General features: G+C 44.1%; 1 protein-coding gene across 7 annotated transcripts in view; it reads right to left on the minus strand.

Moving 5' to 3' along the window:
• The window catches only part of CASP6 (caspase 6), a 32,711-nt gene that overhangs the window by 14,671 nt on the left and 4,172 nt on the right, over nt 1-13,868 (minus strand). For 2 of the 7 annotated variants that reach the window (XM_023219926.2, XM_023219927.2), the window contains 2 exons: nt 1,389-1,431; nt 721-867 (listed from right to left, as the gene is read on the minus strand). In XM_023219926.2, the coding sequence (XP_023075694.1) occupies nt 721-867; nt 1,389-1,417 (176 nt within the window). In that variant the 5' untranslated portion in view covers nt 1,418-1,431. Of the gene's footprint in view, nt 1-720; nt 868-1,388; nt 1,432-1,597; nt 4,160-7,085; nt 8,090-13,868 lie in introns of those variants that run through there. The other 5 variants (XM_023219930.2, XM_023219928.2, XM_023219931.3 and 2 more) reach the window with 4 other exon arrangements.

Consider the following 13,868-nt stretch of genomic DNA (forward strand, 5'->3'; position numbering starts at 1 on the left):
AAAAAAAAAAAAAAAAAAAAAAAAAAAAAACAATGGTGGTTTTCCCTTCATTCACCATGGTAGGAAAGGATTTAATCATAATGACAGCCGATTCAATGTAGAGTGCTGTTGTCTACTATGCAAATGTTAGTACAAATGCAAAGCCTGTCAACATTTAACAGAACAGAGTAAGGAAGATAACTCAGGCAAGTTCTTAAGGGAGGCTGCATCAAAGCGAGGCCCATCTTTAAACACTCTTGATCTGCTATTACCTCATTAGTGTTGACAAGTTACGATAAGTAACTATTTTTTCCCTACTTCTATGAGTCTGGAACTTTTTTAATTTTTAATTTTTTTTTTAACTTTTCTTTTGGAAGCCTGGAAAAAAACTTATTTTATTTTTTATTTTAGAGACAAGGTCTCACTCTGTAGCCCAGCCTGAAGTGCAGTGGCATGATCACAGCTCAGTGCAACCTTGAACTCCTGGGCTCAAGCAGTCCTGCCCCTTCAGCCTCCAGAGTAGCTGGACTACTGCCACCATGCCCAGCTAATTGATTTTTATTTTTTGTAGAGACAGGGTCTCACTCTGTTGCCCAGACTTGTCTCAAACGCCTTGCCTCAAGTGATCCTCCCACCTTGGCTTCCCAAAGTGCTGGGATTACCAGCATGAACCACCACACCTGGCCAAAAGTAATTTTATCACTTAACTGCCTCATCTTGATATGTAGATAAAACTACTACCTGCGGGTAAGATTGTCTCTGTCTGTGCAGGTGCCCCGCCTTTCTGGCAGTGTTAAGTGCCAAAAGAACCTCTCATGATTGAAGATCAAAGCAATTCCTCTCCTCCTGTGGTCCATTTTGTACTTTTCTGCCGGATCAAACATTTCTCTGTTAATGAAAAGTTCAAAAACAATCACTTCAAGTCATATTAAATAATGAGCCCCTCCAAGTTCTAGGTCAACATGTAGATAGAGATCCGAGCTTCCTCCTTGCCAGGTTGATGTTCCACTGGTGTGCTCCAGGAAAGGCCATGCTAATAAGGAAAGTCCTGAAATATCTCTCTGGCAATTGGAAAACAGCAGCCATGTGCCATCCTGACACATCCCTAACCCTCTGCCTTGATGTCTTTCCCCGGGCCCCCAGGATCCAGCAACCAAGAATAACCACGAGGCTCAGAACCAAGCTCTAGCTCTAGGCTCGTGCCATGCCAAAATGTATTCTGACTCCAGGTCCCTCGAAAACCAGGGGCAGCACCACCTGCCTGTCTACAAATCAGCTCCCCAAAGGCTAAAACTTGGCCTACTCAGTTCTACTTTCTAGCTCCCAGGACCCATTCTTGCTTTGATTTCTGTAGGCTGATCATGGCCATCAAAGGAAGAGACCTTTATTAGAAAAGGGCACGGCTTTACCTTTTATAGAAGGCATCTGTTTCTGTCATGTTTTCTTCCCCACCTATTAAAAAAAAGTTGATTTTTGTTAATTATTTTTTACTTAAGGCAGTAAAATATAGTAGGAACTCCCATTCCCCTTCCAACTCCCAAACTCTAAGACCCTTCTGTTTCGGTTAGTTTAAAAGCCAAAGTATATGAAGAGAAGGAAATGAAGGGAAACTGCTTACTAATAAACTGTATATTAACAGCTCTATGCTTTCTCACCCCCAACTCGACCTGTAAAATAACAATCTTATAAACAGAAATGGAGAAAATATTACACAAATGCATTCACTGCAAAATATGCCTAGAGTAACATAGTTCTGTGATTATGGAGTTGAAATATTAAGTTGCTTTGTTATGCAGAAAATGTTTTTGCACATATTTTCTGAAACAAAGAATTGAGTCCTACAAGAGAACTGAAATACAGTGTGTGGTTAATGCTGGATTAGCAGTGGTGTAGGCCTGGAAGAGGTAGAAGTTTGGGTGGAGGAAGGGAAGGGTAAGGGCAAAGACTTGGACCTTGGATCTCCTGCATGACACATCCACATTTCCAACTCTATAAGGGAGCTCTCTGCTCTCCCATCTCAACTGGACTCCCTACTCCCTGGACAGCCAGCCTTCCACTGAATTCCTATCTACTCTCTAGAGCAGTGCTATGTCATGGAACTGTCTGTGATGGTGGAATTGTTCCATATTTGCACTGTCTCATAAGGTAGCCACTGGCCACATGTGTCTACTGAGCATTTAAATGTAGCTAGTGCAACTGAGGAACTCAATTTATTTTCAATTTAAATTAATTGGCCAGTGGCTTCTACACCGCACAGTGCAAAAAGTGTGGCATCTTCTACAATAAAGTCCCCATCCACTTATGCATCTGTTTTTACCTGATAGCTCAACAGCTTAGAGGGGAGACAGTAATGAATAAACCGAAATACTAGCAGTATAGCAAGATGCACCACCCTTCAGTTGAGGAGGAATGACCGCAAAGCATGGACTCTTACCCATCATCTCCTAGCCAAAAGGGTTGTGTTTCCCTGTCCTTAAGAGATCTCCCCATTACTAGCCCCCATCACCTGAATGTTCTAACCTCACTTCTCCTAAAAAAAAATAGAAGTTGGGGAATTCAGTTCAAGTCCCCTTTAGCCTATTCCTCCGGGAACTGCCCCAAGCAATCAGACCCAACTAAGACCCGACTAAGGCATCCCTCTGTCCATATGCCCTAAGTCAGTTTTGCTCAACCTTGGACATCAGAATTCCTGGTGTGGATGTTAAAATGCAGATTCCTGGATCCTAACTGAGACAGAATCAGAATCTTAGAGGAAGGAGGTGACAGCTTCATTTTTCACAAAGTGATTTTTACACTAAGGTGTGAGAGCTAAAAGCAACTTCTCCAACTGGTCCTCCCCGCTGCATGGCAGATGAGAAAGCTGTTTAGTCCGACCTTTGCCCTAGGTGAGCACAGTAACCAGGTACTTCCTACTCCACACACTGCTCTATGAAGACAGCACAGGGATTTCACTCTTCCCATTTTCAAAAGCCGTCGGGATCTGCTGCCTTTTGATAACCTCACCTGCTTATCTTTTAACCAGTTAGACTACAAAGAAACAATAACTTCAAGAAAATTAAACCCATATGTCACAACCATCCGCCTCACCCGCCAAAATTCTGCACAACTTGGAAAGCGCTCAGTGTCTCAGTGTCTGCCCTGGTGGTAGCAGGCCAGCGGCTCACCTCGTGCGGCTTCTGCTCCATACCGACTGCTGAGCCGGAGGCTGCTCACAGCCTAATTCGCGGAAGCTGTGCCAAATGGCTGCTCAGCAAACTAACTCATACCCCTCACGGTGAAAACACTTGAGATGTATTCTTGCTTGGGTCTTTAAAACTCTTGTTTCTCATATTCCCGAAGAAGTAGATTCCCAGTTGTTAGCTGATATATTAGTAACTTAAGATGTGAGTTTGGGTTGTTTCAAATATGCCCTCACATTAGTCAAGACCTACAGGTTTAAGAATGGCTAACTAGTATCAAGTAGCTGCTCAAGAAAACTATCTAAAACGACGTGCGGGCCAGGCATAGTGGCAAGCCTATAGTCCCAGTTACTTGGGAGGCCGAGTCAGGAGGATCTTTTGAGCCCAAGAGTTCTAGGATATAGTGTGCTATGACTGCCCCTGTGAATAGCCACCATACTCCAGCCTGAGTAACAGAGCTAGACCCCATCTCTTAAAATAATATATTCAGTTTCAAAGTTAACAGATTTGGCAACCTCAATGAGGGATTTTTTTTTTTTTTTTTTTAAGTTTTTGTGGTGGTGTTTGTTAATGCTACAGATGTAGGAAAAAACCTAGGCTCTGGACACCCCGGTTCTGATGCTGACTGGCTGTAACTTACCTTCACTCTCACAAAGTGCACCCTGCATCCTGCAGTACCAATTAATGACCAGGTCCAGTGGCCACTGTAGCAAACACCGAATCAGAACAAAATGCTATGGAGACAGATGTCAGGACCTAAGTTCCAATACTTTTCTGGAGTTGATAAACTTTACCCACAGATTGCAAAGAAAATAACACATCATGACCACCTTGAGCTGTGTATCCCAAGCAGACAAGTTTTCCAGAAGGGGGCACTTAAGTATTATTATGCTGCATTTATATTTATTTTTTATTTCTATATTTTTGAGACGGAGTCTCACTCTGTCACCCAGGCTGGAGTGCAGTGGTGTGATCTCAGCTCACCACAACCTCCGCCTCCTGGGTTCAAGCGATTTTCCTGCCTCGGCCTCCTGAGTAGCCGGGATTACAGGCATGCACCACCATGCCCAGCTAATTTTTTTTTTTTTTTTTTGTATTTTCAGTAGAGACGGGGTTTTGTATGTTGTCCTGTCTGGTCTCGAACTCCTGGTCTCAAGTGATCCACCTGCCTCAGCCTCCTGGAAGTGCTGGGATGACAGGTGTGAGTCACCACGCCCGGCCTGCATTAATATTTAAAAACCGGCCGGGCGCGGTGGCTCAAGCCTGTAATCCCAGCACTTTGGGAGGCCGAGACGGGCGGATCACGAGGTCAGGAGATCGAGACCCTCCTGGCTAACACGGTGAAACCCTGTCTCTACTAAAAATACAAAAAATTAGCCGGGCGAGGTGGTGGGCGCCTGTGGTCCCAGCCACTCGGGAGGCTGAGGCAGGAGAATGGCGTGAACCCAGGAGGCAGAGGTTGCGGTGAGCTGAGATCCGGCCACTGCACTCTAGCCTGGGCGACAGAGCAAGACTCCGTCTCAAAAAAAAAAAAAAAAAAAAAATATTTAAAAACCTGGATAAAGTAAGAAATAGCTTTATTGATATGGAGAAAATAAATTCTAATGAAGGAGCCACCCTCTATAACAGATATAGAAATTCCTTTTCATTTGCAATCTACTTATCAAAAATGTGCCCTTCCTTAAACCTGATTCTTGACCTCTTTTCACTTTTTTTTTTTTGAGACAGAGCCTCCCTCTGTCGCCCAGGCTGGAGTGCAGTGGCGCAATCTTGGCTCACTGCAACCTCCGCCTCCCGGATTCAAGAGATTCTCCTGCCTCAGCCTCCCCAGCAGCTGGGACTACAGGTGCCCACCACAGTGTCCCACCCTCTTTTCACTTCTCTTCCTTTCCAGGATAATGTAACTGCCACCTCCTTGTTCCTTAAATCAGTTTAGGTTTTACAAAACTAATCATTCCTTTTTTCACCTCACTCTAATTTGATAATCCCTCCAGATAATCCTGCCAGCTACCATTTGTTGATGGCCTGACGCCTTAGATACCTTATCTCACAGTTCCACAGCTCAGGAACAGGGACAGAGTGGGCCAGGCGTGCGAAGGGCGGCAAAGTGGAGTTGGGATTGAAAGCCAGGCCCACCTGCAGATTACAAAGTCTCTGCAGGCCCATCTCCACGGAGCCCCTCCCACCTGAGACCAGCTACCTTTCTTTTTTTTTTTTTTTTTTTTTTTTGAGACGGAGTCTCGCTCTGTGGCCCAGGCTGGAGTGCAGTGGCGCGATATCGGCTCACTGCAAGCTCCGCCTCCCGGGTTCCCGCCATTCTCCTGCCTCAGCCTCCCGAGTAGCTGGGACTACAGGCGCCGCCACCTCGCCCGGCTAGTTTTTTGTATTTTTTAGTAGAGACGGGGTTTCACCGTATTAGCCAGGATGGTCTCGACCTCCTGACCTCGTGATCCGCCTGTCTCGGCCTCCCAAAGTGCTGGGATTACAGGCTTGAGCCACCGCGCCCGGCCGAGACCAGCTACCTTTCTAAACTTTGTTCAACTTCCCAAACGACTTGGGTCATTCTACTGTCATCGTCTTCATTCACTGCACTCTCTATGAAAATCTACCCATCGGCTCCATCAACAATATGTTTAGTAACCCTATGTAGAGTAACCCCTATCAGGCCTAGAACATGTACTGGGGAGTGCGGGGGAGGAAGAAGACGAAGGGTGCAGGTGAGTGAAGGAAACCCCGGCTTCCCGCCCCTAGAGATTGTAACTGGATCCTGCACTGTGCCTCCAGGACAAGGCTACCTATCTACTCCCTCTACGACCATGTGACTTTTACAACTTGCCTCTGGAGCACCACTTCCTTTGTGCAGCAAAATACAAAAAGTTCTTAAACAAAGGCACTGTAACCAACTGCAGGCGTTTCTTTTTCTTTTTCTTTTTTTTCCTTGATTCTCACTCTGTCGCGGAGGTTGGAGTGCAGTGGCGCGATCTCACTGCAACCTCCACCTCCCGGGCTCAAACGATTCTCCATTCTCAGCCTCCCCAGCAGCAGGCGCCCACGCCTGGCTAATTTTTTTGTATTTTTAGTAGAGACGGGGTTTCACCGTGTTAGTTAGGCTGGTCCAGAACTCCCTACCTTTGGTGATCCGCCTGCGTCGGCCTCCCAAGGTGTTGGGATTACAGGCGTGAGTCACCGCGTCCGGCCAACTGCAGGCGTTTCGACCTTTTTGTTTTACTCTGGCCAGGCTTGAGGTTTCTAAACTTTACCAGTAATAAGTGACAGAACGTATGCTCTTAGCAAGAGATTATTTTGCAGAGAAAAGTTATTGTGGTTTTGGCTCAAACCGACAAAGAGCAGCAGGTTTCCCGGATGCAGAAGAGAGATACCCGGGTGTGCTCGCCGCCAGGAACTGGCCGCCTCCAGGTGAAGCCCGAGCGGACTCAAGACCTTGGCCTGGGCACCCCGCGGGCCAGTTATCATTTATCACTCGGCGTAACAACCCCTCCTTCTTACTTTTCGAAGTGAGCAAACAAAAGATCCAACCAGCAAAAGTCAGCATTTAAAACGGTCAGGCGTGGAGGAACGTCAGGCCCGGGTGGGGCCAGCCTTTTAAGGTTTAAACAGCCGGGGCGCCCCGAAAGCGCTCATCGCCCGGGAGGACAAAGGCGGCAGGGGCACGCCGGCGCCGCTACCCGGGACCGCCAGGAGGCGGAGGCCAGGTCCCCGAGTGCTTCTTAGACTAACGCTCGAAGCCGTCCCCGCCGGCCCTGAGCCCTTCAATCCAGGAGTGCAACTGCTCCAGGCCGCCCTGCAAAGCCGAAGGAACCCGACGCCCCGCTCCGGTCCGCGCGACCAGCCCGCTAACCCGCGTTTCCCCTCCAGCAGGAGCAAGACGCAGACCCGCTCGGTGCCCAGTCGGCGCCCCCGGCCTACCTGCGGGGTGCACCCCGCGGAGCCCGGACCCCGAGCTCATTGCGGCCAACCGAGCAGCCAGACGCCCTGGCCTCCGCTTCCTGAAGCCAGAGGCTCCCGGCCCCGCCCTCGGCCCTTCCTCGGCGGCCCCGCCCTCTGCCCCAGAGAGCGAGGCCAGTTGGTTCTGGCGCCGCCGTAGCTCCCGTGGATCGTGCTGGTCCTTCCTACAGAGTTAAAGCTCCTCCCAGTCGCTCTGGAGCTCGCGGGGGCGGGGAGAGGTAAGCGGTCTTCGCCTCCAGGCCAGCTGGAACTAACCGGGCCCTGGGGACTTGCCAGATGCCACCGGGGGGGACACACACACCCCCTAGCCCGAGGCAATTTCACATCACTTGTGTGAGCTCGGCCTCACTTAATCCCAGCTGCCCCAAACATTTCCTGACTTTCTAGAAGTACAGATTGTTTTATACCACTCAGCAGATACTGCCTGTATTTCAACATTAACTCACTTTGTCTCTGTGTCACATTTTGGTAATCTCGCAATACTTAAAAATTTTTCATTGTTATTATGTCTGCTATTGTGATCTGTGATCAGTAATCTTTAATATTATTGCAATTGTTTTGGGGCACCATGAACCACGCTCATAGAGGAAGGGGAAATGAATCCATAAACCCTGCATGCGTTTGGACTGCTCCACCGACCTTTCCCTTCTCTCTCCCTCTCCTGGGGCCTCCCTATTCCTGGAAACACAATATTGAAATTAGTCCAACTAATAATCCTACAAAGGCCTCTAAGTGTCCAAATGAAAGGAAGAGTCTGTCACTTTAAATCAAAAGCAAACATGATTAAATTAGTGAGGAAGCCATGTTGGTAGGCAGAAAGCTAGGCTTCTTGCTCCAGTTAGCCAAGTTGTGAGTGGAAAGGAGAAAAGCTAAGTCACGAATGCAAAGGAATAAATTTTGAAGGAAATTAAAAATGCTACTCCAGTAAACACACAAAAAATAAAGCTAAACAGCCTTATTGCTGATATGGAGAAAGTTCTAGTTGGTCTGGATAGAAGATAAAACCAGCCACAACATTCCCTTAAGCCAAAGCCTAATCCAGAGCAAGGCCCTAACTTCATTTCTATGGAGGCTGAGAGAGGTGGAGTTGCAAATAAAAGCTGGAAGCTAGCAGAGGATGGTTCCTGAGGTTTAAGGAAAGAAGCTATCTTCATGACATAGAAGTGCAAGGTGAAGCAGCAGGTGCTAATGTAGAAGTTGTATCAGGTTATCGAGCTCTAGCTAAAATCATTGATAAAGGCATCTACACTAAACAACGATCTTTTGTTTTTGAGATAGTCTTGCTCTGTCACCAAGGCTGGAGTACAGTGGTGCAATCTCGTGCAACCTCTGCCTCCTGGGTTCGATTCTCCTGCCTCAGCCTTCCAAGTAAGTGGGATTAGAGGCATGTGCCACCATGTCCAGGTTAATTTTGTATTTTTAGTAGATATGGAGTTTCACCATGTTGGCCAGGCTGGTCTTGAACTCCTGACCTCAAGCAATCTGCCCGCCTCGGCCTCCCAAAGTGCTGGGACTACAGGTGTGAGCCACCATGCCCAGTCAGAACAACAGATCTTAAATGTATATGAAACGGCCTTCTAGTGGAAGAAGATTCCATCTAAGACTTTCGTAGCTGGAGAGAAGTCAATGCCCGTCTTCCAAGCTTCAAAGAACAGGCTGATGCTCTTGTTCGGGGCTAATACAACTGAAGACTTTAAAGTCAACATTCCTTTACCGTTCTGAAAATCCTAGCGCCCTTAAGAATTATGCTAAATATGATCTATAAATGGACCAACAAAGCCTAGTGACAGCACATCTATTTACAGCATGGCTCATGGAATATTTAAAGCCCACTCTTGAGCTCTAGTGCTCAGAAAAAAAAGGTTCCTTTCAAAATATTACTCCTCATTGACAATACACCTGGTCATCCAAGAGTTCTGATAGAGATGTGCAGAGACTGATGCTGATATTATCATGCTTGCTAACACAACATCCATTCTGAAGCCCATGGATCAAGGAGAAATTTTGACTTTCAAGTCTTGTTTACAAAATACATTTCATAAGGCTGTAGTTGTCATCGTGATTCCTCTGATAGTTCTGAGCAAAGTAAATTGAAAATCTTCTGGAAAGGATTCATCATTCGAGATGCCATTAACAACATTTGTGGTTCATGGGAGATCAAAATATCCACTTACGGTATGTAACTAGAAACTAGAGGGGCAAAAAAAGAAAAACGAAAAATCAAAAATATATGTATTAGACACAGTGGCTCATGCCTGTAAACCCAGCACTTTGGGAGGCCAAGGTGGGAGGATTGCTTGAGGCCAGGAGTTTTGAGACCAGCCTAGGCAACAAAGCAAGACCCTGTCTCTACAAATTTTTTTTTTAATTAGCCAAGAGTGGTGGCACATGCCTGTATTCCCAGCAACTCAGGACACTAAGATGGCAGGATTGTTTGAGCCCACGTTTGAGACTGCAGTGAGCTGATTGTGCCACTGCACTCCAGTCTGGGTGACAGAGTAAGACCCTCTTTAAAATATATCTATATCCAAATTATATATTATATATATAAATTATGACTCGGTGGAATATATGAATTTATATATTATATATTCTATTTTAATATATATTTTATATATAATATATACAAAATATATATTATATAATATATACAAAATATATATTATATATAAATATATATTTATATATAAATATTTAAAAATTATACATACTTCAATTGGCACACTGGGTGGTATTTTATGGGCAGGACAACATACCAACCCATTTTATATATACACACAAACGTTATATATGGGTATATGTATATATCGCCACATTAACAGGAGTTTGAAAGAAGTTAATTCCAGTCCTCATCAATGATGTTGAGGGGTTCAAGACTTCAGTGAAGGAAGTCACTGTAGATGTGGCAGAAGTAGCAAGACAAATAGAACTGGAAGTAGGGCCTGAAAATGTGGCTGCATTGTTGCCATCTCATGATAAAACTTTGATAGATGAGGAGATGCTTTTTATGGATGAACAAAGAAAGTGGTTTCTTGAGATAGAATCTACTCCTGGTGAATATGCTGTGAATACTGTTTAAATGAAAACAAAGGATTCAGAGTATTAGTTGACAAAGCAGTGGCAGGGTTTGGGGGGACTGACCCCAATTTTGAAAGAAGGGTCAAATGCTCTCAAACAGCATCACATGCTACAGGGAAATCTTTAGTGAATGGAACAATCAATGGATGGCCAGGTGCAGTGGCTCACGCCTGTAATCCCAGGACTTTGGGAGGCCAAGGCAAACAGATCACTTGAAGCCAGGAGTTCGAGCCCAGACTGGCCAACATGGTGAAACCCTGTCTCTACTAAAAATACAAAAATTAGCTGGGCATGGTGGCAGGCACCTGTAATCCCAGCTACTCAGGAGGCTGAGGCACGAGAAACACTTGAACCAGGAGGCAGAGGTTGCAGTGAGCCAAGATCATGCCATTGCACTCTAGCCTGGATGACAGAGCAAGACTCCATCTCAAAAAAAAAAAAAAAAAAAAAAAAAAGAATGAAGCAAACTTCCTTATTATCTTAAGAAATTGTCAGTCACCCCAGCCTTCGGCAAATACCACCCTAATCAGTCAGCAGCCCTCAACAAGACCCACATCAACAAAGATTATAGCTCACTGTAGGCTCAGGTGATCCCTAGCATCTTTTAGCAATATTTTAAAATTAAGGTATATACATTATTTTTTTAGACATGTTATTGCAAACTTAATAGACTACACTTTAGTATAAACAACTTTTATATCACCGGGAAACCAGAAAATTTGTGTGACTCTTTTTTGATGTTCTGGAACCAAACTCAGAATCTCTCTGAGGTATCCCATAGTTGGTGGCATATATGTTCCTGTTTCATGTGTAGTCCTTTTCCCAGTGCGAGTTACTTTGTAGGACTTGCGGTAACTTATTTTAAATGCTCTTTGTTTGTATAGGGGACTTGGGCCAAAGTAAACTACAGGTAACTCCTGGATTTTTTCTTTTTTGTGAGACAGTTTAGCTCTTGTTGCCCAGGCTGGAGTACAATGGCATGATCTCGGCTCACCGCAACCTCTGCCTCCCGGGTTCAAGCAATTCTCCTGCCTCAGCCTCCCAAGTAGCTAGGATTACAGGCGTGCACCACCATGCCTGGCTACTTTCGTATTTTTAGTAGAGATGGGGTTTCTCCATGTTGGTCAGGCTGCTGTCAAACTCTCGACCTGGTATCCGCCCACCGTGGCCTCCCAGAATGCTGGGATTATGGGCGTGAGCCACCGCGCCTGGTTACTCCTGGATTTTTCAAATCTGGGTTTCATAGGTAGAGCTAATTCAGGGACAGGATCATGCAGAAATTCACAGAACAACGAGGGTCTCTATGGTGTTTCTTGGGGAGAGCATGTTGTCCTACCCATAAAATACCACCCAGTGTGCCAACAAGGTACCATGGGTTGCTCAATGTTGGATTTAATTTAGCTCCTCCTTGGGTGGTTAGCTATTGTACAAAATTTACTTTGACAATGCTTTCAGATTTGATGAAATGGTGGCTTTATCTTTTGTAATTCCTCTGAACCTTGTAATTTTAAAAGTAAGCAACCTTAGAGTGGGAAAAAATTAAAATGTGTTAAGGCACCATTTCTAATATATTAAAATAAGTATAAGGAATACTTAAGAAATAGGTATAAGGAACTCATCTCATACTATTATTTGGGAGAGAAAAAATCTAATTTGATAACTTCTACATGTGCCTGTGGTTCGTCTTGATGTCATTAAATAGAGTATGAAATCAAAGAAGGGTTTTTACTCAAACCATTTACTGTTCATTTCACTGTATACATAAAATATTTCAGAAATCACTGTGTTAGTAACTTATTCTGCAACAAAGACACGGAATATCCATATTTCCCTTGTATGGTGGTCATGATGATTGGGTTAAGTGACTGTGAAGGACTCAGAATACTGCCTGCCATGTGAAGAGTTCAATAACTATTGGTTATTACCATCTTCTTGTACTCGTTGGAAACAGGAGTGGCATTTTTTGGTTTCCTCATTACCTACCCCAGTTGCCTTGCATGTGGCTCAGTATTTAGCCATTGACTACAATTCAGGGTTTTCACATTTACACTCTAGCTTTTATCCAGTCTGAATGAGTTATCTGATCATCAGAACTTCCAGTCCTTTGGCCTCACTTTCAGGGTCTCTGAGTCCTGAAAACATTCCCTCTACAAGAGTGGAACTCCAGTTGGCTGACTTTCCACTTATCTGAGAAGAGCAGGTGGAAGGAATTTGTCATTTTTTCTCCCTAAGTATCTTACCATCTCAGAATGTTACTACTATAGTCTATGTGGTTATATATTTTAAAACAATATTTTGTCTACCTTTTTTTCCCCTTATTCACCACTGATCAGGATTTTGTCTAGAAACATAAATACAGAGCATTTTCTGGGGTACTTATTTCAGAATTACAAATGTATAATTCTAGCCTCTTAAAGCAACAGCTAGCCACAGTAAAATGGCTGAGTGTCTGGGACTGGGAAACAGGCTGCCCAGGTTCTAGTCATGGCTTCCCCATTTTATTTGCTGTTAGATATTTGACAGATAATGCAACTTAACCTCTCATAGCTTCAAACTCTTTGCTGTAAAATAAGGTCCAAATCTACTCCAGAGGTTTTGAGACAGTAAATGGCAAACTCCTATGACAGTACTGAACCCACAGCAAGCTTTCAGTACATTAGTTATTTTCAGCACTGAAGATTATCTAAACTACTTCCCAAGTTGCAGTCTGTGAACCAGCAGTATCATCATCATCTGGGAACTTGTTAGAAATGCAAATTCTCTTGTCTACCCCGGACCTACTGAATCAGAAACTCTGGGGGTGGGGTTCAACAGTGTGTTTTAACAAGCCCGCCAGTGAGTCTCATGCATACTCATGTTTGAGAACCACCAACATAGACTGGAATCCTACCAAGCACTCTCTTCCCTCTCAAAGAAAAATATTCCCACAGTAAATCCATTAAAATTCAGATACACTAAGGTAACTGATAAGATGACTGGATTCTTCCTATATCTGAATAGTTTACCATCAAAGTGACTTATTGAAACTGGTTTGCCCTCCTATCTCAATCGTGTCTTCACTATTGGTTATTACCATCTTCTCTGTGCTCAGTGTCTCCTTTATGAAATAAACAGCCATCTCTGTCCCTGGAAGAAGTGTGTCAAAAGATTTTAAGAAGATAGGCATTATTTCAAGGCAATATATTATTTTAAAATATAAATAAAAGTGGAACTTATTGAAACTGAAGGTCTTGGCTTGTCACCTATCATAGGAATGAAATATAGTTAAGTTCAGAGATAATTCTACAACTTAAAAATTTCGGTCACTAATTTTGGTGTTTACCTAATATGTTTTCTCACAGAATTCATAGAAATATTAAATTTCTGTGATTCTGATTGCTATACTTAAAACTTGAAAGCCAACAAAGAAATGTTTGTCAAGTTGTCAACAAGGAGATTTTTGAAGGATGTAATGGAAACTGAATAAGTAAGTCTGAGGCAAAAAGTCTAACATCATTGTGACATATATGAAAGATGACACTACTGATCCCTTTACAGTTTTATTAATAACTATTATTTTCCATATACTGGTTGCACTGATTCATTTTTGCTCTTTATTTTTTAGGCAGATGACTGGTTTTTGTAGGATTAAGCACTGAGGAAAAACAGCAAACTAAAAATGCTACT

This window comes from Piliocolobus tephrosceles, chromosome 3 (genome assembly GCF_002776525.5).
Source record: "Piliocolobus tephrosceles isolate RC106 chromosome 3, ASM277652v3, whole genome shotgun sequence".
Classification (NCBI taxonomy): domain Eukaryota; kingdom Metazoa; phylum Chordata; class Mammalia; order Primates; family Cercopithecidae; genus Piliocolobus; species Piliocolobus tephrosceles.